Below are 25,364 nucleotides of genomic sequence, written 5' to 3'. Positions count from 1 at the left end.
TATCTTGATCTTTAGGACCCTGTTAAGATTAGAGCAATGATCTTATTATGCAAGTCATAAATAGAGAAGGAAGTGAAGATATCTGCTCTCCTTTGACCTAGTAACTGTTTGTTCATCAGTCCCCTGACACAAAGAAATCCCCGACAAAGCCAGAAGAATGAAAAGAAGAGACCCGTCCCAAAAAGAGGGCTCCGGACCCCAAATCAAGACTGACAGCCCTAAGAAGTCCAAGCCTCGACGCAGAACTAAGCCCAGGTGAGTGAAGCCTCCCATTTAATTCCTATGTATGTATAGCTAATCATTATCAGTCCGGCCACTGACTGCGGTGTACTTTGTTCTGTGCAATGTTCTCTGATACCTGGATATGGGACACAGGAAAAGCAGGCCTCCAATCTATTCAAGGGGTATGCAGGATTTTGTCAAGTAACGGGATAATGCATACATATAAATGGAAGTACACACAGCCAGCGCCCTCAATATAGAGTCACTATAATGCCACCATATAGAGTACAAGGATTATGTTGCCATAATGTACACATAAAGCCACCCTACCGCACTTCTAAATAATACTACCATATTGTATATGCTGCTGGTAAAGTTTTCTGCAAAGCCAATGGGGGGAAGGGGTTCCCGTGTACGCTTCTGCCGCTTCATGTGCGCAGCTAGATACATTAATTATTACAAGCAGTCTCCTAATCTGCCCCATTAGTGGATGAAGCCACCAACTTATTCTCTGCAAGAATGTTTTATTTCATATCCATCAAACCCCCACCCTAAAGGAACCTTCACATGAGCGTATGTGTTTTTACGTTCACTTGGACGCGCCGTGAATTCGCATGAATCGATGATTTTCCATGATCTAATCTTGAGCTTAATTAGCATTTTCTCGTACATTCACATGGTTAGGTGCAATGTTTAAGCAAAAAAATATATCGAAGCCCGGAAATCCCTCGCTCAGCATAAATCCCCGGAATGACTTCAAATGCCTATATAGAGGCATCTATAAGCTTTTCCCAGCGTTGGACGCTGCTAAACTACCTCCCCCTCCCTTTTTTTTGCAGCTTCCATAGAAGTCTATGGGAGCCGCCAGCGTATATCGGTCGAAATATAGAACCGGAACTATCTTTTTACCTAGCTATAATAGCAGGCGCGGATTTCAGTTACGTATGTTCTATTTTTTACGGTGCCAATGCCTCAGATGGTGATGTATACCAGCCGGACGTGAAAACGTACCTACGTAGCCCCATATATATATACACGCTTGTGTGATTAAAGCTTAATAAAACAGTAGGGACGTTTCACACAGGACGGAATTATGTCGCAAAACACAGCCAAACCTGAAACTGCAGAATTCTACACCAAAATCCACAGATCCAACTGCAGATTTTGATGCGGGATTACAGGCAGGTTTTAAGCGATTTTCAATTCGATATCAGGTAGCCTCGGACTGATACCGCGCTTAAAAAATTGTGATTCTGAATGCAAGTCCGATGCGTTTTTGCTTAAAAAAGATATTGCATCTATGCACTTGCAAATTTCACGCGTGAAAAAACCACAAGTCCTTCCAATAGTTTTCAATGGTAAAAAAAAAATAATAATAAAAAAATCTCATGGGAAATAATGTGTAATTTCTTATGACGAATCGCTCAAAAATAGGACATGCAGTGATTTTTCAATCTCAAAACATCACTGCAAGATAAAAATTGCTCATGTGAATAAAAACATTGAAATCAATGTCATTAATGGGCTCCTTCACACGCGCATATTTGCACGTGCTATACGCAGAGAATAGAACATATTGAGTTTCGATGGGTTCATTCTCATTTCCTTTTTTGTGCGTGCAAAAAAAACCCACTACATGCTCTGCTTTTAGGCACATTTGCACAACCACAGGTTCCCTTAGAAGTCAATATAGGGGGTGTGCATGCAGTGTGCAACGGGATGCACAGTACACTGCGCAATTCTGTGAGAACAATAACACATATGGAACTCATAGGCTGATAAACCATTTAAATTGGGCCGTGGTTGTGTGCTATAACTAGCCTAGCCGTGTTTTGTCATGTTATGTGCTATGCAACGTTTATTTGCAGGTACTGTGGAGTCTTAACCCTTTCCAATCCAATTTGTATCCTGGTTTTCCTAGAAGGCTTACTCTTTTTCTGCCGTTATACAACAGCGCTATATGCTGGCTAAAGCCAGTACTGCATGAGGTGACACATTGGATAGGCTCCGACAGCAGAGAGGCTGGCAATATACAGTAAGAGAACCCCGACGGACATCTTCTAACATCAGAGCCGTACAGTCTTAAATCATAATGTCTTTAGACGTCAGACAGTGGATTGGAAAGGGTTAACTTCCTATTGTAGTGTAATGTATATGATTGGTCCGTATTAAGTGGGGTGCTGCTGGACCACTACCTGGAAGTCCGTGTGGTGTAGAGTTGAGTCTTGGGAGAGCATTGTGTGTAACCTGTTGCCCTATGTTCTCTTCTGTTCAAGTGAGTGCCCTGTGAAAGTAACAAAGACTGCCCCTGATCATTTTCTACATGACTATAACCATTAAGCGTTGTGCTCCAATGAGAGACTGTTTCTTATTGTTTATATTTAACCATTTAAGGACCAAGGGACATATTTGTCCTTTAACTTTAAACTGTCCACAAATTTGATTGAATCACTTACAGTCCAGAAAGACTTTAGTTCCCTTTTAAAGAGACTGTAACTATCAAGCTCCGTGTCTTGTACCCGTAACCACTATGCTTGGTTCCTTCTGTAGATTAAGTATTCCTAATTTTACCACTGGTATCTGCCCTAGTTACTGCACCTCAATTGGGATCCTGCAAGTCTGTATAGGGCCACATGTAAAAACTGATCTTCATACATGCTTACCAGTTAATTGACCAATTACTTTTGAGCCTGTGAAAATGGAGGACCTATGTAAAAAATGGCTGTATATTGCGTGATTCCTAAATAGTTAATGCAATTTTTTTAGTTCAATTACTTAAATTAAGGCTCAACATACTTATTGTTGGCTTTGTTACAAATCCAATGGGGTATACAGAGGAAAAATTATATCACTGTCCAAATACTTCTGGATTCAAGTGTATAGAAGATCTTCAGGTATTAAAGGTGTTTTTTGGGGGTGGCATTTAACCCCTTTTGGTACTGATGACTTATCGGTAGTTGATCAGCAGGGATCTGCCTCTAGGGATCCCCAGCGATCAGTTGAACTCCAGTGGGCGGGATATTGACCGCTTCGTTCACATTGGAGATGGAGCTTGAAGTGCCATATAAGGTATAGCTCCCATTGATTTCATTGAGAGTAAAGCTTTCTAATACACTACTGGCTTTGACTCCAGAGTCAGAGCCAAAAGTGTAATAGAAGGCTTTGCTCATATTGAAATCAATGGGAGCTATACCTTCTATTGCACTTCCAGCTTCCAGCTTCAACCCCTTTGCAGATGTCCAGCCCTGCCGATCAACTATTAACATTAATAATATAATTCATACACTTATTTTTTCAGCCGTATTTCCATTGGGTTGTCCTACCTGAAGTTGTGCGGGATAATCTTTGGCACCATTTATATATGTTTCCCAATTGTCATTAGACTCTTCCCTGCACTTATGGGCAAGTTGGTTTACTTAAACATGGGTAAGTAACAAGTCTTATTACAAAATTACAGTAATGCTTAATGATTAGGGCCTGAAATTTGATGACTGTGGCTTCATCTATACCCTCCAGTGACAGAATACAGGCGGCACAAAAGGCATCTGTTAGGTGCACTGTTCAGACACAATCCTCTGCTTCTGTGTCAGGCAGGCGAGGGCGTCATCCTGCTCTCCCTGTTAATTGAACTTACATTTTTTCTCTTCCAGCACTCCTAGGCTTAATTGCTTCTGAGCCTTCTGCTCAGCTGATGAACCTCTTCTAATCACCTCCCTACATAGCTGCCCTGGGCCTTTCAGTCACTGCTGTAGTGTTGTTGTGTGATTCGTGTCCATAACTCCATGTTTAGCCACTGCTCCAGCAGTTTCCCTGCTACCTTGCCTTCTGCTCATGTTCTGTGTCCTCCATTCATGTATCCAGCTGTCTGTTATGCTCGTGAGTCTGCCTCTCTGTTGATCCTTGTCAGCCTGTACCTCCTTTGTTCCTGTACGTCCCGGTATTGTTCTTTCAGGTTTTTTTTTTTTAGTTCTTTTCTGTCCGGGTCAGTCAGTGCTTAGAGAAAGACCGTGGGGTGGTCCCTATCGGGACAAGTGCTCCGCTTATAGGCAGGGGTTTCCTTCTCCTGGTTATTAGTTCAGGGCAAAATTCTTCCCTAGTTTCAATCTGCTTACGGGATTCATACATCCAGTATCTTACTTCACACACTGTGGTTGGCTGTCAAGTGGACTGAATCATCACTTACCCGGTAGGTTGACAGTGTTTCCACATCCACAATCGTTACAGCATCTATAGCATTAGGGAGAGCAGCTGCACGGATTATTGAGCCCAGTGTCACACAAGTATATTATGAGAGCATTTATGAGCCTATAATATGGACACATGCCCTAGCCCGACTATGGGTTTACTGACGTGAACTAAGAACATCAAGATTCCTGCTCTGAGTTCAGGTCAATAGATATGTGATTGGGCTCGGGACACTTGTCTGTATTACGGGCACATAAATGAGACTGTTGTACTCTTGTGTCAAACAGGCCTACACATACATTTTCTTTGCATCTGCATATGGTGGTTCTTTCAGAATGTCAGTAATTTTTTATGGCAACAATAGCGTAGTACACAGAGCACTTCATGGCGTTAAAACAACAAAAATGTCATCCAAACCCCAACTCAGCCCAATTATAAGGTTCACATGGTGCAAGGAGTGAACTACATTTCTATAGGAAGGGGATAGAAGTAGGTATGAGGCACAATGAAGTTCTAAGGTCTCCTAATTTTTTTCTAAAAGACTACTTAAGGGCGCCTTCACACTAGCGTAAAAATTGTGCAATGTGAGAGTGATAAAACGCAGAATTATGAAACCAATGATTTTCAATGGTGTCACTTATGCGATGTTGCAAGACAAAAAACAAATAACCGCGGTATGTCCTTTCTTTCTGCAATGTGCGATTTAATTTTTTTTTTTATCTTCCATGTTTTCCTATGGAGCCTCCTTTTTATTGCATCGCAAAGCATGAACTTGTGATTTTCATGCAATGCGTTTTTAACATTGGAAAGTCCTATTGAAAATTGCGAGTGGCAGCAAAGTTTTAGCGAGAAAAAGCAGTGCTGACGGAAAAAAGACGCCATTTTGACGCAAAATTGCGATCGCCAGTGTGAAGGAGCCCTTACTCAGAAAGCTAAAAGTATTGTTACTTCTCAACATAATATCCCTCTTGGCATACTCATTTTTCTTTACAAGCTTCTTTAGGAGTCAGTTTAGCACACTGTAAATTTATTGATGCAAGAGACTGGAAAACATGTTACCACAGGGAGCTTCCGTCATCCGCGTCTCATTCACTGTTGCAGTTGACAGAATGGAGGCACCATTCATGGCAACATCATGTGTCAAATCCACCTGACACATTGCCACGCGCTCAGCCTTGTGATCTTTGGTCAGCATTCTCAGCACACACCTGGAGGAAACTTTCCGCAACTTTAGGTCTTCACACAGGATGGTGTGCGGAGATCCTACAGAAAATCCGACTCTGCAGGCAATCACTTCACAGTTAATCAGTGGTCCTATATAACCACTTGCTCCACTTACGCAATCATGTTATCGGACCAGCTGGTACATGTCTGAGGCTCGTTTGTTTCTCAAACAGCGTCTGGCTTTCTTTGAATTGTCAAACCCACGGATACACTTTTTTCACATCCATGATGAATGTCGATGGGTGTCAGTCCATGCAAGTGAAGAGAACGGATGGTTGCATGCTGTTCTGGGAACATGGACATTACCATTTTAAATATTGGAAACTCTTCTAATGCCAACCACTGTCATGTGGGTTTTGTGCACATGACGATGTTGCCGTCTGACTCACTGAACCCCCAAAAATGCACGCATCTTCTAAAATGTGTCCCATGCTTCTACTTGCTCCTATTTCCAGGATAAAAATGAGTAGGCCTTAGAACGTGAATGCACCAACAATATATTGGTTGTCTCCATAGTGAAACTCCCGCTGTTTGTGGACTTGAAGAATCCAGGGGAACTCTTGAATCACACCGTAAACTTCTATCTCACATCAGAAGAAGGAATAACTGTGGGCATCTGGTGAGTAGTAAAATAGAACATTTGGTAGATTCCGCTACTTGTATTAGGATCTAATATAAAGTCCAATATTGATTGTATAGGTAGATGTGTATAACATGATGATATCACTAGTATGATATGTTCTCTTATATGTAGCATTATGAATCATACAAATCCTAAATTAGGCTGGGGTGTAACTTCCCCCTCTGCACCCCAAATATGCCCACAGAGATAAATATAGGACATTCTATGTGGCAATTTGTATGCAGGTAATTTCCTTAATGATCTGTCTTACTAGACGAATGATCAGACTCTCTTTCATGAAGCATCCTTATTAATCACGCAATCTTCATCTCTTGTAGGCATACCGTGCCCGCCAGCAGGGGAGAGGAGGCGAAAGGCAAGGACCAGAGATGGTTTGAAAGTGCTCTCTCGGACGACAACCCGGTTATAATTTATCTCCATGGTAATGGGGGAACCAGGTGATTACAGACTCATCTACAATAAGAGGAATTTGATTACATTCCTTTGCAAAATCATATAATGGGCTATCATCTAACAAAAACACTGATGACAATCAAATCTAACAAACCCAGGAGACATGAGGCAATCTGTGATTTGTACCTTATGCAGTAGGCGTTGTTCTAAGCAAATCAGAATGATAACTTCCAATGAGAATTGTATATTTTATATCTCTCTCATATATACAGTATATATCTATTTCTCTCATATCTATCTCTAATAGAGATGAGCGAGCATACTTGGTAAGGCGATATACTCGAGAGAGCATCGCCTTTTTCAAGTACCTGCTGGCTCGTCCCTGAAGATTCAGGGGGGAGGGGGGGCGCGGGGGTCAGGGGTGGCGCGGGGCAGCGCGGGATCCCCCTCTCTCTCTCCCTCCCGATCCCCTCCGAAACCTCTGCTCAGCCTAAGGCCTCCGACACATTTCCAATGTGTGCGAGTTCTACCCAAGAGGCTCAGGTGAAAACTCACATCAGATAGCACACAGACACCTATCCTATTGCTCAACCGTGATATGGACAGGAATAGGATATGTGATAAGTTTGTTTTTTTTCACTCAGAGCATTGGTCCACATGAGAAGATGTCACAATGCATGTCCTCATAGCCCTAAGATGGGGCCATGTACTGTCCGGGGATTAGCATGGACAGCACACGGCCCCAAATATTATACTGTGTCGGGCGTCTAAAATTGCTGATAACAATGAACAATAGGTGGTACTGATTGAGTATTGCTGAGCATTTAAAATTTCCTCACAGTCCTTTTGCTATCCTCCAGGGCCGTTGATCACCGAGTCCAACTCATGAAGGTGAGTTCTTGTATAGAATCTTGCTGCAGTGTGAGGAATCCTTTACTTTTCTGTATGTAGGACTAGCTAATGTACCTGGCTTCGCCTGAGTTAATTTGATACAGGTGTTTATGTGTTGTTCGCATGGAAAATTTTATGAGTCAAGATTACTTTTGAGTAACAGAGGGATAAAATATGTATACATATAGAGAAGCGTTAGATTCTCCTCAGGCTGCATGTACCAATGTCCCTCTGCAGAATGTGCCACCCCTCCCACTCTCCTCATTTAGGACCTAAAGAATGCTTGCGGCAAACTTTACACTTGTATGACACCGGGATGCTACATTACATATGGAGGGGGGGGGGGGGGGGGATTTACTTTTGAAATTAGCATTGAGCAATCAAGCTGTGACCCTTTTACTTTTCCTATTTAGGACCTAAAGAATGGTTGTGCTAAATTTCATGTTTGTACAACACCAGGAAGTGTGTGTGTGTGTGTCTGTGTCTGTGTATATGTATAATATAACAGAGGCAGCCGTACTATACCATGTGTGCAACCTGCGCAGCTTCACGTTGGCCAAAAATCGCGACCATGTGAAACACTGGATTCCAATGCATTCATTCACTTGGGCAATTTTTGGGCAAGGAAAAAAAATGCAAAAAGAGAGTTTTTAGAGGTGAAATTCACATTGATGGATGTATTTAAGGTCCCGTTGAAATCAATGGACAATGCATTCCGAGTGCTGCAGAAAAAAAAATCATGCCACAATTTTTTACCTCACAGCATCGCTGTAAGGGAAAACACTGCTCATGTGTTTGACTCCATTCAGCGGACAAAACTCGCATGAGATGGATCCACTGGTATTCTACTATTCACATTGCTGTGGATTTGCATGTAGATTTAGCTGCGGCAAGCATGATATCAGGCCGAGAAACTACGCAATGATGTGCTCGTCTATGTAAAAAAAAATGTATGGTGATATACAGCCAATTATGGTTAATGGTGATAGTCTGGCTGGTACTGTGTTTTGGGCTACTCAGGCTTGCGCTACTAATGGTGTCACTGGCATTATTAATGCCTCAGTCTGGTCCTGTTAATGGAATCCCTCTTACTGGTATTCTTTATGGGGGCACTCTAACTGGTTGGTTGTCTATCCCATCTAGACAAAATAATCAAAGGGTCCAAAAATTCAATCAAATGATAGAAAATGATCTTTCGGTGTAAATGCAGCCAACGATCAATTGATAAACCATTCGCTTTCGTTCGTTGTTCATTTTATGCAGGCGTAAAAATCATCGTTGGCTCGTTCACTAATCATTTGGTTTAAATGGCGCTCATTCAGTCGTTCTCATCACTTATACAGTCAATGTGAATGACTGAACGATTTCTCGCTTGAACGAGCCAACGATGTATCTGCTGTACAAACAGCCTGCCAGAGCGAACTGTGATAGCATTCGCTTGTTCGCTCATGGAAACGATAAATTGTTTGGTGTAACTGGACCCTAAGAGTACAAATAACATTGGCCGTATTATGTTAGTGCGCTGCAGCTGCCCCCTACTGACTACTTGTGGAATCTCTTGCAGGTCCTCAGCAGTGCCGGCTTCCATGTGTTGTCTCTGGACTACAGAGGTATGTCAGCTTATAAGGAAGATTAGCTTCCTGTGGTGCTGAGATTGTGGGTTTATCATTACATGTTCTGGTTTTTCAGGTTACGCCGACTCCACCGGTCATCCCAGCGAGGAGGGACTGACCACCGACTCTGTTTTCTTGTACGAATGGGTGAAGGCTCGGAGCCGAGGAAACCCTGTATGTCTCTGGGGGCATTCACTTGGTACTGGGTAAGTTCTTACAGAGCACTTCCCTAGCAAAGATCACAATCCTTCAGTCATCCTCATATATGTCAAGCTGCTAAAAATTCTCTTTGGCCATGTCTTAGTCCTATCTGCTTCTGGAAAAGTTGGGTGACATGGTCACTATGAGGCTCTCATAGAGGTTGCTACTTAGCTTTTCTGAGATCTCTACATGCAGAATCTGCCTGGATCCATCAACAACCTGGCAAACACCAACATTTTATCACTCAGGAACCTGAGAAAGCTGAGTGGCAATCCAAATGTGAGTTCAGGTGGTGGTCATCTTGGTTGTCAGTCATCCAGCTTTCCCATAAGTAGGTATGACTAAAAAAACACTACATTAGCAGACGCACCAAGGTCGAAACACTTTTCTGCCACATAAGACGACACAGTATTGTAAATGGCAATACTAGGTGGGGTAGGGGGCGCTGTTACAGATTTTCCATTAAGGCCCAGAAGTTTAAAGTTACACGTTCAGCTTCAAGTGAAAATTTGGAACAGACCCTCCCCAAAACCATCACGCCACTTCTAGCACTGCTGTCCTTTTATTTGTAGAGGAGCCTTTAGGGCCACTAAAGTTGCAGGGTTTGGGGCCAACCAGAACGTCTGTATTTCTATAGATACAACAGTGCGAATGACTCTGTTGCAGGTGCTGACCCAACAACAGGCTGAGAATGGTGCTGCAGCTGACAACCGGAGGCTAGATCTTATCAAAAATTAACTTTTTTAACTTTACTAAACCTCAACGGGATGAATATTTCTGCTCTTTAGGAGGACACTGTACTTGAACATTACGTAAAGTAAACCCGACTTTCTCATTACAATTTGTCTCCCAGAATTGGACTGGGAAGGCGCTTCAACCTCTCATGGATCTGTCCATCTTCATATTCTATTTCTGGAGGTCCGCGGTACATAATTATACCGCAGCCTCAATGCACGTAGGTGGCAACGTCTGTGTGTAATATAGACCATAACTGTCATGTAATTTGAGAGCTCCGCCTACTCGCGGACGCACTCCATTTACATAAGGTACATGAAGTACAGCTGCAGGACATCACTTACAACAAAGCGCCCTGCCACACTGCTGCATCTTACACAGCACATCATTAGCCCCCGCATGCACACTGACTCCTGGTGGACTATGACAGTTGTACATGGTTAGTTGATACAGACACAGAAAAGGGTTCTTTACTGTAAGAGCAGTGAGACTGTGGAACTCTCTGCCTGAGGATGTGGTGATGGCAAAATCCATAGAGGAGTTTAAAAAGGGACTTGATGTCTTTCTAGAGCGGAAGGATATTACAGGATATAAATCTTAGGTTAATTGTTAATCCAGGTATGCAGGCAGGTAGGAACTATTAGGGGTTGATCCAGGGATTAGTCTGATTGCCATTAGGGAGTCAGGAAGGAATTTCCCCCCAAATGGGCTAATTGGCTCCTGCCTCTTGGGGTTTTTGGCCTTTCTTTGGATCAACAACATAGGAGGATAAATGGGCTGAACTAGATGGACATTGTCTTCATTCGGCCTTACATGCTATGTTACTATGTTACGTGGCGGTTAACTGGCTGTTTTGAGTACATTGATACATTAGGTTAATATGGAGTCAGCCAAGTGTATGTCGGCCTCACATATCTGGTAACTTTCAACATTCTGGGTCCATTATGCTGTCATCCGTTTCAAGACCAAGTCATTGTGGAAAGGAGGCCTCCCTCTAACTCCACGCAGTCAGTGTTCTTATTTGGCCCTGGTCGTCAGGTCCTTTCGATGTCCTCAGAATCAGCCCCCTGATCACCAGGGCTATTTCAGTGACCTCCTCCTGTGCTGCTTCCTCAGCCTGAGGCCAGTGCTCCAGTCACAGATCTTAATGGCCGCCGCCACGTGCTCTGCAGCCTAGCTGCTGCCTCCCCTCACACTGCTCTGTGGCACTGCTACAACCATATTTATAGTCCTAATAGTGGCCAGTAAGGGAACCTCTACACAGCGCCGCAGACTACATTAAAGCAATGCTGGCAGACGCCAGTCTCCCAACTTCTCCTACTACCCAGATAACGGACTGGAGGGGGCGTAGCTTATGGTGTGGTTGTCAGCTGCAGATTCAGAGCAGCTGAGCCGCTTACATTGTAAGGCAGGGGCACCCCCTTACAATTCATTTGATTATACAGGGTGGGCCACAGAAAAGTAGCCCGGCCCCACACTCGCACGATGGCTAACTAAGAGAAAATCTGTCTTTGTTGCCCATAGCCACCAATCACAGCACAGCTGCGATTGGTGGCTATGGGCAACAAAGACAGATTTCCTATATTTATTGGTTGTCACTCAGCTTTCCCAGGAAAAAATACAACATTTTTTTAAAAACTATTTTCTATCATTCCAGCATAGCCACAAATGCAGCCAGGAAATTACAAGAAAAAGGTGAGCAGAACAGAATTACACCAATGACAAAAAGGAAATGAATACAATAATCTGCAATCTGGTAGTCCAGAAATTTGGGTACATGCAGAATCGGTGTGGAATCCTTCATTTTAGGCTGGCTGCACACGAACGAGTCAGATTCCACATGCAGGAGTCCGCAGCGGAATCCAGCTATGACCTTGGCCGACGACCCTGCGTATCTGTCATTCCTGCTCGCTGTCTGTCATGCGCAGTACAGCTTTTTTTTTTTTTTAATATTTGTTTTTCCCGTGCTATCGCTAGGCGATGACGGTGGTACCCGCAGCCTATCTGCAACATCAAGCGGATGGGCTGCGGGTCGGACGGCTTCCATTGACTTCACTGGAGGCGATCTGTGCGATTTCCGCACAAAAATAGAAAATGCCCCGATTTTTAAATTTTGAAATCACAATTACTATTCACTCGCAATTATCGTCCGCCCGGGTGACGATCGTGGATTCTGCAATTGAAATCGGGTCATGTGACATTAGCTTCACTGTAGGCAGGATCATTTCTGCTGCTGTTTTTATATTGCCTACATTGATACATTGTATCAAACCCACAGCTGTGTGAGCAGGACTAGGTCTATATATTTCCCAACCCCTGTAATATGTATGTAGCACTGAAGCGCAGCTACAATGTCCCATGGAATCTTCTAATATACTTTGGTTTTCAAGATATCTGCTGGCAGTCATACAATGGGAACCTCCATTGTCTACCGCCAAAGAATGAAAATCTGTCCTGCAAAAGTCACAGTACAGTTATCAGAGCTGTGTGTTCTTCTCAAGTACCTGTGTGTCCATCACATGACTGGAACTCTAGAAGTAAATGAAGGAAAGTTCCTATTCACTGACAGCAAGCAGACATCTTGAAAACATTGGAGGATTGATGCATTAATTATATAAAAATTATGTGTAACACTTCATTATACAAAGAATATGCTTTCTCTGCTGAAACTGATGTACCCCTTTAAGTTTCATTGTGGCTCTTTACAAGTAGTGCAATCTGACAATGTGACCCTGGGAAAATTTTGTGAATTTAAAAATAGATCCAACTGACTCATTAAAAGGAACTCCTCAAAGTTTTCTGACAGTGAGTCTGATCAATGAGTGTAACAGGTTGCCACGGGAGGTGATGAGTTCTCCTTCAATGGAAGTGTTCAAACAAAGACTGGACAAATATCTGTCTGGGATGATTTAGTGATCCTGCATTGAGCAGGGGGTTGTACCCGATGACCCAGAAGGTCCCTTCCAACTCTACCATTCTATGAAAATTCAATCTATCCTTTAGGCTTTGTGTTACAAAGCAAATGGAGCTGAGCAGATTGATATATAAATTTGTGGGAAAAGATTAATTATAATCTGTCATTTATTGATCTTCATTACTGCTCATTCTGTGCTTAGGAGTCCAGTGGGCGGTCCTAATAGTGACTGACAGACCACTGGACTCCAAATAACATGGATTTGAATCCATAAATGACAAGTTATACTGAATATTTTCCCATAGAATTATATATTATTCTGCTCAGCTCCTCCTGCCCCATTACATGCTGCCTGCAGATCAGACTGGTTGTTTTTCTTCAATGTGACATGTTCCTTTTAAATCATTTATGATCTTCCCTCCTGCAGGTAATCCAGCTGATGCAGTGATACTGGAATCCCCATACACCAATATCAAAGAGGCTGGTGCAAATCACCCCTTTGGGAAGGTTAGTGAAAACTACATGATACCTGATGAGTCTGATACAGAACAATAGGGAGCTATTAAAACCTGTAGCATAGTCGTTCCTTAGCACTTTAGGGCTACATGGTGACTTTTTAGTGTGAGTGAGTTACGGTGACCTCATTCCCATAGGAAAATATTGTAGTCTTGTGACTGTCTTGGCAATCAACAATTTTACAGTGACCAAAAGGCACCATGGAGCCGTAGTCTTTTAGCTGATCCTCCTCATTGACTTCAATGGCTAATCTAAACTTTTTTATCTTTTCTTCTCTTGTTAGATTTATCACATTTTCCCAGGATTTGAATATTTTTTCCTGGACGCAATGGCGCGGGATAATTTAGTATTTCCCAATGATGAGAAGTAGGTATTTCCAACTTCAGTTGTAAAATTACTGCCATAAAATAATTAAAATGTTCATATTCTTAATCTGGGTCCATTAAAAAAAATTGGCAGAGAAGCATTTAAGTGGTTATTAACTTTGGACTATCCCTTTAAGTAAGAAGGCACTCCTAGTAATCAGCTGTAATCAGTGGTAGAATCCAGCAGCAAGTATTCAATTCTCACACAGCGCCACTACAGGCAATATGAAGTATTACACAGTGCCTTTTAAAATGAATGGGTTGTTTGTGTAAAACATGGACAAGCTGGGTCCTCAAGAGTGAGACGCTCATTATGGTCATGATTAGAGATGAGCGAGCACCAAAATGCTCGGGTGCTCGTTACTCGGGACGAATTTATCGCGATGCTCGAGGGTTCGTTTCGAGTAACGAACCCCATTGAAGTCAATGGGCGACCGGAGCATTTTTGTATTTCGCCGATGCTCGCTAAGGTTTTCATGTGTGAAAATCTAGGCAATTCAAGAAAGTGATGGGAACGACACAGAAACGGATAGGGCAGGCGAGGGGCTACATGTTGGGCTGCATCTCAAGTTCACAGGTCCAACTATTAAGCCACAATACCGGCAAGAGTGGGCCCCCCCCCCCCTCCCAACAACTTTTACTTCTGAAAAGCCCTCATTAGCATGGCATACCTTAGCTAAGCACCACACTACCTCCAACAAAGCACAATCACTGCCAGCATGACACTCCGCTGCCACTTCTCCTGGGTTACATGCTGCCCAACCCCCCTCCCCCCTGCACGACGCAGTGTCCACAGCGCACACCAAACTGTCCCTGCGCAGCCTTCAGCTGCCCTCATGCCACACCACCCTCATGTCTATTTATAAGTGCGTCTGCCATGAGGAGGAACTGCAGGCACACACTGCAGAGGGTTGGCACGGCTAGGCAGCGACCCTCCTTAATAGTGGTGGGGCGATAGTCCACAATGCTGTACAGAAGCAATGAGAAATCCAATCCTGTGCCACCTCCTCCATCAGGAGCTGCACACGTGGGCATAGCAATGGGGAACCTATGTGCCACACACTATTCATTCTGTCAAGGTGTCTGTATGCCCCAGTCAGACTGGTAATATGTACCTTAACAGTAACCGCGTTGGTGGTAATGTGGTGGTGACTGCGGACCTAGTAGCGCGGTTGTATTTTGTTGGTTTTCGGAATGTGGCCAGGATTAAGTGGGCCGTGGCAGGGGGATGGTGGGGGGGCTCTCTTGTTGTGTCGGTAAAGGTGAAATTCTTGGACTGCCACCAGACAAACCAATGCAAAGGCATTTGCCAAGAATGTTTTCATTGTTGGAGGAGGAGGGGGATGTTTTTGAGGCACTACGTGTCCTCTCCACGTGTCCGTGGTTATATGCACCTTAACAGTAACCGCGTTGGTGGGAAATGGCCTCGCCGCCATCATGTTTTTGGGAAGCCTCTGTTTCCACACCCCAGAGACATACCATTAGCAGCGGTATAGGCAGAGCCCAGAATTCGTAACATTTCAGCCGTAGCATTAGGACAGGCCCCACTAACATATCACTAGCAGCATTATAGGGGGAACACAGTATTAGTTCCATTTCAGTAATAGTAGCACTCAAGACAGGCCCCAGTAACAATTCCGAAGCAGCAGTATAGGAGGAGCATAGTCTAAGTTCCATTTAAGTAATAGTAGCAGCCTACACAGGCCCCAGGAACAATTCCGAAGCAGCAGTATAGTGGGAGCGCAGTCTTAGTTCCATTTCAGTAGCTGCAGTATAGCCAAGTCCCAAGTTACATTTATGTAGCTAAAGTGTAGGCCAACCCCACACACCTTTCTGTACCATGAGTGCAGGCGAAGAACATAGAAATTGCTATGATTACACTGTAGGTGAGGGCCCAAAAAAATTGGTGTACCAACAGTACTAATGTACCTCAGTAAAAATTGGCCATGCCCAACCAAGATGGCAGGTGAAACCCATTAATCGCTTTGGTTAATGTGGCTTAAGTGGTAACTAGGCCTGGAGGCAGCCCAGTTTAACAAAAAATTTGTTCAAGTTAAAGTTCCAACGCTTTTAAGAGCATTGAAACGTATACAAATTTTTTAGAAAAATTATATGAGTGAGCCTTGTGGCCCTAAGAAAAATTGCCCGTTCAGCCTGATTACGTGAGGTTTCAGGAGGAGGAGCAGGAGGAGGAGGAGGAATATTAGACACAGATTGATGAAGCAGAAATGTCCCCGTTTTGGATGGTGAGAGAGAACTATGCTTCCATCCGCGGGTGCAGCCTATGTATTGCTTAGGTATCGCTGCTGTCCGCTGGTGGAGAAGAAAAGTCTGGGGAAATCCAGGCTTTGTTCATCTTGATGAGTGTTAGCCTGTCGGCACTGTCGGTTGACAGGCAGGTACGCTTATCTGTGATGATTCCCCCAGCCGCACTAAACACCCTCTCCGACAAGACGCTAGCCGCAGGACAAGCAAGCACCTCCAGGGCATACAGCGCGAGTTCAGGCCACGTGTCCAGCTTCGACACCCAGTAGTTGTAGGTGGCAGAGGCGTCACGGAGGACGGTCGTGCGATCGTCTACGTACTCCCTCACCATCCTTTTACAGTGCTCCCGCCGACTCAGCCTTGACTGGGGAGCGGTGACACAGTCTTGGTGGGGAGCCATAAAGCTGTCCAGGCCCTTAAAGACTGTTGCACTGCCTGGGCTGTACATGCTGCTCGATCTCCGCACCTCCCCTGCTACCTGGCGCTCGGAACTGCGCCTTCTGCCACTAGCGCTGTCGGATGGGAATTTTACCATCAGCTTGTCCGCCAGGGTCCTGTGGTGTAGCAACACTCTCGAACCCCTTTCCTCTTCGGGAATGAGAGTGGGAAGGTTCTCCTTATAGCGTGGGTCGAGCAGTGTGTACACCCAGTAATCCGTAGTGGCCAGAATGCGTGTAACGCGAGGGTCACGAGAAAGGCATCCTAACATGAAGTCAGCCATGTGTGCCAGAGTACCTGTATGCAACACATGGCTGTCCGCACTAGGAAGATCACTTTCAGGATCCTCCTCCTCCTCCTCCTCCTCAGGCCATACACGCTGAAATGATGACAGGCAAGCAGCATGGGTACCGTCAGCAGTGGGCCAAGCTGTCTCTTCCCCCTCCTCCTCATCCTCCTCATGCTCCTCCTGAACGCGCTGAGATATAGACAGGAGGGTGCTCTGACTATCCAGCGACATACTGTCTTCCCCCGGCTCTGTTTCCGAGTGCAAAGCGGCTGCCTTTATGGTTTGCAGGGAACTTCTCAAGATGCATAGCAGAGGAATGGTGACGCTAATGATTGCAGCATCGCCGCTCACCACCTGGGTAGACTGCTCAAAGTTTCGAAGGACCTGGCAGATGTCTGCCAACCATGCCCACTCTTCTGAAAAGAATTGAGGAGGCTGACTCCCACTGCGCCACCCATGTTGGAGTTGGTATTCCACTATAGCTCTACCCTGCTCATAGAGCCTAGCCAACATGTGGAGCGTAGAGTTCCACCGTGTGGGCACGTCGCACAGCAGTCGGTGCACTGGCAGATGAAACCGATGTTGCAGGGTGCGCAGGGTGGCAGCGTCCGTGTGGGACTTGAGGAAATGTGCGCAGAGCCGGCGCACCTTTACGAGCAGGTCTGACAAGCGTGGGTAGCTTTTCAGAAAGCGCTGAACCACCAAATTAAAGACGTGGGCCAGGCATGGCACGTGCGTGAGGCTGCCGAGCTGCAGAGCCGCCACCAGGTTACGGCCGTTGTCACACACGACCATGCCCGGTTGGAGGCTCAGCGGCGCAAGCCAACGGTCGGTCTGCTCTGTCAGACCCTGCAGCAGTTCGTGGGCCGTGTGCCTCCTATCTCCTAAGCTGAGTAGTTTCAGCACGGCCTGCTGACGCTTGCCCACCGCTGTGCTGCCACGCCGCGCGACACCGACTGCTGGCGACGTCCTGCTGCTGGCGACACATCTTGATTGCGAGACAGAGGTTGAGGAGGAGGAGGAGGAGGGTGGTTTAGTGGAGGAAGCATACACCGCCGCAGATACCACCACCGAGCTGGGGCCCGCAATTCTGGGGGTGGGTAGGACGTGAGCGGTCCCAGGCTCTGACTCTGTCCCAGCCTCCACTAAATTCACCCAATGTGCCGTCAGGGAGATGTAGTGGCCCTGCCCGCCTGTGCTTGTCCACGTGTCCGTAGTTAAGTGGACCTTGCCACTAACCGCATTGGTGAGGGCGCGTACAATGTTGCGGGAGACGTGGTCGTGCAGGGCTGGGACGGCACATCGGGAAAAGTAGTGGCGACTGGGAACTGAGTAGCGCGGGGCCGCCGCCGCCATCATAGCTTTGAAAGCCTCCGTTTCCACAACCCTATACGGCAGCATCTCAAGGCTGATAAATTTGGCTATGTGGACGGTTAACGATTGAGCGTGCGGGTGCGTGGCGGCGTACTTGCGCTTGCGCTCCAACACTTGCGCTAGCGACGGCTGGACTGTGTGGTGCGAGACATTGGTGGATGGGGCCGAGGACAGCGGAGGTGAGGGTGTGGGTGCAGGCCAGGAGACGGTAGTGCCTGTGTCCTGAGAGGGGGGTTGGATCTCAGTGGCAGGTTGGGGCACAGGGGGAGAGGCAGCGGTGCAAACCGGAGGCGGTGAACGGCCTTCGTCCCACCTTGTGGGGTGCTTGGCCATCATATGTCTGCGCATGCTAGTGGTGGTGAGGCTGTTGGTGGTGGCTCCCCGGCTGATCTTGGCGCGACAAAGGTTGCACACCACTGTTCGTCGGTCGTCAGGCGTCTCTGTGAAAAACTGCCAGACCTTAGAGCACCTCGGCTTCTGCAGGGTGGCATGGCGCGAGGGTGCGCTTTGGGAAACAGTTGGTGGATTATTCGGTCTGGCCCTGCCTCCACCCCTGGCCACCGCACTGCCTCTTGCAACCTGTCCTGCTGCTGCCCTTGCCTGCCCCTCTGAAGACCTGTCCTGAGTAGGTGTTGCACACCAGGTGGGGTCAGTCACCTCATCGTCCTGCTGCTCTTCCTCCGAATCCTCTGTGCGCTCCTCCCTCGGACTTACTGCCCTTACTACTACCTCACTGCAAGACAACTGTGTCTCATCGTCATCGTCCTCCTCACCCACTGAAAGGTCTTGAGACAGTTGCCGGAAGTCCCCAGCCTCATCCCCCGGACCCCGGGAACTTTCCAATGGTTGTGCATCAGTGACGATAAACTCCTCTGGTGGGAGAGGTACCACTGCTGCCCAATCTGAGCAGGGGCCCGAGAACAGTTCCTGGGAGTCTTCCCGCTCCTGAGCATGTGTCATTGTAGTGGAGTGAGGAGGCTGGGAGGAAGGAGGAGCAGCAGACAGAGGATTCGGATTTGCAGCACTGGAAGGCGCAGAACTCTGGGTGGATGATAGCTTGCTCGAAGCACTTTCTGCCATCCACGACAGGACCTGCTCACACTGCTCATTTTCTAATAAAGGTCTCCCGCGTGGACCCATTAATTGGGCAATGAATGTGGGGACGCCAGAAACGTGCCTCTCTCCTAATCGCGCAGCAGTCGGCTGCAACACACCTGGATCAGGAGCTCGGCCTGTGCCCACACCCTCACTTGGGCCTACGCGTCCTCGGCCGCGTCCTCTAGGCCTACCCCTACCCCTCAGCATGCTGTATTACCAGTGATTTCCAAGCCAGGAAAGAAATTGGCGCAAGCCTGCAGCCAAAATAGAATTTTTTCCCTTGTTTTTCAAAGGACAAGCCACACTGCGTGTATTCAATGAATACTACTAAGTTTAATAACTGTGTTGTGGCCCTGCAAATGTGTCAGAGAACTGCAGTGATGCAAAGTTATTCGCTACAGCAGATCAGGGATTTCCCATGCAGGAAAAAAATTGGCGCAAGCCTGCAGCCAAAATAGAATTTTTTCCCTTGTTTTTCAAAGGACAAGCCACACTGCGTGTATTCAATGAATACTACTAAGTTTAATAACTGTGTTGTGGCCCTGCAAATGTGTCACAGAACTGCAGTGATGCAAAGTTATTCGCTACAGCAGATCAGGGATTTCCCATGCAGGAAAAAAATTGGCGTAAGCCTGCAGCCAAAATAGAATTTTTTCCCTTGTTTTTCAAAGGACAAGCCACACTGCGTGTATTCAATGAATACTACTAAGTTTAATAACTGTGTTGTGGCCCTGCAAATGTGTCACAGAACTGCAGTGATGCAAAGTTATTCGCTACAGCAGATCAGGGATTTCCCATGCAGGAAAAAAATTGGCGCAAGCCTGCAGCCAAAATAGAATTTTTCCCTTGTTTTTCAAAGGACAAGCCACACTGCGTGTATTCAATGAATACTACTAAGTTTAATAACTGTGTTGTGGCCCTGCAAATGTGTCACAGAACTGCAGTGATGCAAAGTTATTCGCTACAGCAGATCAGGGATTTCCCATGCAGGAAAAAAATTGGCGCAAGCCTGCAGTAAAATGTAGCTGGCTGCGTCTGATTTTTTTTAACGTTCTGCACACAGCACACACGTACCCAGAGCCCTGAGGACTGTCAGAGGCAGGCGAAATAGAATTTTTTCCCTTGTTTTTCAAAGGAAAAGCCACACTGCGTCTATTCAATGAATAATGTATGTCTTCTGGCCCTGCCTACACAATTCTATCCCTGTAGTATTAATGCCGGGTGCAATGGTCTGCACAGCCGGTTTTGAGAAAAAAAAAATATATATATGCAACACTGCTAACAGCAGCCTGGACAGTACTGCACACGGATAGATGTGGCCCTAGAAAGGACCGTTGGGGTTCTTGAAGCCTACACTCACTGCTAACACTCTCCCTGCCTAACCACCACTTCTGTCCCTATTGCAGGGCGCAATGCTCTGCAGATCCAATTTTGAAAAAAAAATAAAAATCCAGTGCTAACACAGTACTGCACACTATTAGATGTGGCCCTGAGAAGGACCATTGGGGTTCTTGAAGCCTACACTAACTCCTAACACTCTCCCTGCCTAACCACCACTTCTGTCCCTATTGCAGGGCGCAATGCTCTGCAGATCCAATTTTGAAAAAAAAAAAAAATACAGTGCTAACACAGTACTGCACACTATTAGATGTGGCCCTGAGAAGGACCGTTGGGGTTCTTGAAGCCTACACTAACTCCTAACGCTCTCCCTACAGCAGCTCCAGCACGATAGCACTTTCCCTCAGCTAACTCACAAGGCATCTGAGCCGAGCCGCGGGAGGGGCCGATTTTTATACTCGGGTGACATCAGATCTCCCCAGCCACTCACAGCAGGGGGGTGGTATAGGGCTTGAACGTCACAGGGGGAAGTTGTAATGCCTTCCCTGTCTTTCAATTGGCCAGAAAAGCGCGCTAACGTCTCAGAGAGGAAACTGAAAGTAACCAGAACATCGCGTGGTACTCGTTACGAGTACCGAGCATCCCGAACATGCTAATATTCGCCCGAGTATCAAGCTCGGACGAGTACGTTCGCTCATCTCTAGTCATGATTCTTTCTTCAATATTATAAATTCAACTAAGATATGAAAGAATGATCTTGCATGATCAGATCCATTTAGTTGCAATTATTACTCCTAAATATGATGCAACCAGTTATTAGGTTTAAGGGGGAAGTTATTATTTTTTATATATATATATATATATATATATATATATATATAAAAGGTTTAGTTTTTATACAGATTGTATATCCATAGGCTGTGCCTGGTATTACGGCTTAGCCCCATCTACTTGGCGCTGCATTACTAGACACAACCCATAAATTAGAGTGGCGCTGTTCCTGGAAAATCGCTTTACATGTAGAAGCAGTGTCTTGAGATTACTCAGCTCCCCTATACATTATCATTAGGAGTCAGAAATGTGAGGAATAGGCAAAAACATGGAGACATGTGGAGAAAATACCTTTTCACAGCTCTGTAGGCATAATGTTGTGTTTAGCAATCAGTTCACAGCTGGCTTTCTCATACACTGTACTACAAGTGGCAAGTAACTAATGCACATCATGGCTCCTAATACCAATGTAAATTGCAATAACATTTAAGGAGGGTAAATCCTAAAAATAAAGTATCAATGTGTGTCTTGTGCGACCATAAAAACTTTGAGGTTATCAAAGTCTTTTTTTTAACCTGCAGTATTAAAATGTTGCGCAGCCCCCTCCTGATCCTGCATGCAGAAGATGACCATGTGGTGCCCTCATCAATGGGGAAAGAGGTAAGTTAAGATGTACCAGTAGCCTGCTGCCAGAGATGAAGTTGGAGAACCCTCCATGTTTTGGGGTCAACCTTCCCTTGGGACCAGGGAAACACCCTTTCCCATGTTTATTTTGTGTTTTCCCTATTAATGGGCCTATCTAAAAGTGAACAATCCCTATAGACAACACTGCATGAACCCAACACCATGCATATCATAAAGGCATCTGAGTTAGTAATCCCAATGTTTGAATGGCTCTACTGGTTATATGATGATAGTAGGTCATTCCAAAAGCTTGGCATATCTGATAACTTAAAGATTCAAGACACAACCCATGGCCAGATGTGGCACTGCTTCTGGAATTAAAAAAAGCCATGTTTTTCCAATTCTAGACATTTTCCTTAAAATCTGTATGAACAAGAACCGTATTTACAAATGTTTATTCTTTTTTTCAGCTCCATAAAATTGCCGTCAACTCTCGTTATCCCAAAGATGTGAAGTTGGTCTTATACCCTCCAGAGTTAGGCTACAAACACAAATATATTTATAAAGACCCCAAGCTGGGAAAGACACTATGGTATGTGCACCAAGTTATACCTCACCTATAAACAAAGCAGACTTCTCTAATGCCTTACTTCTCAGGGTAGTCCCATACCTCAGGGAGTTGTGGAGTCCAAGACCAAGGTTTGCCTTCAGTTTGCTGTGCTAATTCTGTATCTAAATAACCCTGCCAAGGATGAGTTGCTTACTAGCACTCAGCGATTCCTTTGTGCGGTGGCATGTAATGTGGACATCATGGGTGAACACAAACCGTTGCAAATGCCTTGCTCTCGATCTGTTAGGCTGCACTCAGCCGTTTGAGAGTTAATTGCGCCTAAGATTCTTAGGCGCAATTAGCATCAGGCAGCACATGGACTTACCAACTGTGTGCTAGTCCGATGCATGGGAGAGTGAACGTTTCATGTCCGACTCTCCTCCATGAATCAGACAATCTGTAATTCTTTTACATGGACCTGAATAAATATGTGAATAAGGTCTTAAATGGGTTGTACAGGTTTAGAAAAACATGACTGTTTTTGTTTTTTTATTTTAAGGGAAGTGAGGTGGGAACTGACCAGTTACTAGAATGTTGGGCTGTACTTCACTTGTATACAGATACAATCCTATATAATAAAATCTTATTTCCTAGGGGTTTCCTGAATGCCATCTGAACCAACACTAGGATCACACAGCTAAAGAATACCTAATTACTTTCTTCCGTTTTATACTGGATGTTCAGTGATTTCCTAAGAAAATAAATTATATTACACATTCTCGTTTTGAACCTTGGAATGTGAGCACAAATTAAGTTGATATGCTAGGAGTTGTAGTTATACAAAATTTTATCACTAACTTCATAGGAAGCCTTTTATACAATCAGTAGACCTTTTGAAATGTTGCAGGCATCTCAGGAAAGCAGGAAGACAAGGTCTTTGGCCAGTCAAACCCATGGCATGAAAGCCAGTGGTCAATCTGGCTCTTCACTAAGACACAATGAGGCCAGTACCTATTGGAGAGGAACATTCAGGAAGTAATTCAAGTTCAAATTGTATTAGAAGTAGCCAGCAAGAGTCAAAACCTGCAAGAACCAACAATTGTGCTATTGTGAAACCAGGCCTGTACTTGTTAGAAATCATTAGGACCATCATTCAGACAATGGAATCAGGTGCCTAGGTTTCATCTTAAAGGGGTTGTCCCGCGGCAGCAAGTGGGTCTATACACTTCTGTATGGCCATATTAATGCACTTTGTAATATACATTGTGCATTAATTATGAGCCATACAGAAGTTATAAAAAGTTTTTTACTTACCTGCTCCGTTGCTGGCGTCCTCGTCTCCATGGTGCCGACTAATTTTCGCCCTCCGATGGCCAAATTAGCCGCGCTTGCACAGTCCTGGTCTTCTGCTTTTCTGAATGGGGCTCCGTGTAGCTCCGCCCCGTCACGTGCCGATCCCAGCCAATCAGGAGGCTGGAATCGGCAATGGACCGCACAGAAGAGCTGCGGTCCACGGAGGAAGAGGATTCCGGCGGCCATCTTCACCGGTAAGTATAGAAGTCACCGGAGCGCGGGGATTAAGGTAAGCGCTCCGGTAAGCTTTCTTTAGGTCCCTGCATCGGGGTTGTCTCGCGCCGAACGGGGGGGGGGGGGGTTGAAAAAAGAAAAAACCCGTTTCGGCACGGGACAACCCCTTTAAGGCCTCTTCCGCACGGACGATAGCAATCTGGATGCGAGAAAATTGCATCGCTGTCACGCGCTTATGATTTTCTTGCGTCAAAGATTCGATTTTCTTGCAAAAATTCTAACATCACATGTGGTGCTGATTTTCTCATGCAATTTTTATGTTATTTTTTTATAGCGCAAGAGAATTAATTATCAGGCAGTCAATAATCAAAAATATGGGTGCCGCACACACTTACCCTCTAGCACGAGGTGGGAAAAATAGCAAATTCTGCCAGCTTACCCGGATCCAGACCAAATGATCCAAATGCATCAACCTTGAGTATATAGAATGTAAGCAGCATTCAGGGTATTTTCTTTTAAGGCATACTCAGACCATCTTTAAAAGTAGAAAAATATCTCTTTATTTGTCCATTTCTTAGCTAAAATACGCCTGCAACGTTTCGACTGATACACCCAGTCTTTCTCAAGCCAATACATAGCACATCATAGGCTGTGCTATATATAGTAAACACCTATCGCCACCACCATAACATATGCAAAAAGAACAAGTGTCCTCATAGGACGGCTGACTTACCCATCAACTGTGGAAACCAATTGTCTCATCAAGCGTTGCTGTGTACTAACCTCCATATCCTGTAATTTGAGCATCCATACCGCGCAAGAGCGGGATTCAACGAGACAACCGCGAGATCTGTGTCAGACCTCAACCATAATGATGTAAGGTCACCATACCGCGCAGGCACGAGATTCTTACATATAGACCTCGCAATATGTGGCAGCCATCACCGTGCTCGCAATCAGTGCTGATCATAGGCGAATTAGATTGCGCATGCGCCAGCCAGGGCCTGTCATCACGGGAGCTCAGATGCAATCTCGCAAAGACTGGGTGCATCAGTTGAAACGTTGTAGGCATTTTTTAACAAAGAAATGGACAAATAAAGAAATATTTTTCTACTTTTAAAGATGCTCTGAGTATGCCTTAAAAGAAAATACCCTGAATGCTAATTATCAGGCAGGTGTGAAGTGAAC

General features: G+C 45.3%; 1 protein-coding gene across 1 annotated transcript; it reads left to right on the top strand.

Moving 5' to 3' along the window:
* The first annotated feature begins 110 nt into the window (after positions 1–110).
* On the top strand, positions 111–23,418 carry ABHD12B (abhydrolase domain containing 12B). Its single transcript, XM_066605812.1, has 13 exons — positions 111–255; positions 3,521–3,648; positions 6,148–6,250; positions 6,592–6,711; positions 7,528–7,558; positions 9,123–9,168; positions 9,248–9,377; positions 11,765–11,802; positions 13,449–13,528; positions 13,821–13,903; positions 22,057–22,135; positions 22,570–22,691; positions 23,304–23,418. The coding sequence occupies exons 1-13, from the start codon at positions 158–160 to the stop codon at positions 23,323–23,325; spliced, it is 1,080 nt and encodes a 359-aa protein (XP_066461909.1). The 5' UTR covers positions 111–157; the 3' UTR covers positions 23,326–23,418.
* Positions 23,419–25,364: the final 1,946 nt, after the last annotated feature.

Source organism: Eleutherodactylus coqui, chromosome 6, assembly GCF_035609145.1.
Source record: "Eleutherodactylus coqui strain aEleCoq1 chromosome 6, aEleCoq1.hap1, whole genome shotgun sequence".
NCBI lineage: Eukaryota > Metazoa > Chordata > Amphibia > Anura > Eleutherodactylidae > Eleutherodactylus > Eleutherodactylus coqui.
This window is presented reverse-complemented; position numbering and strand designations above follow the sequence as displayed.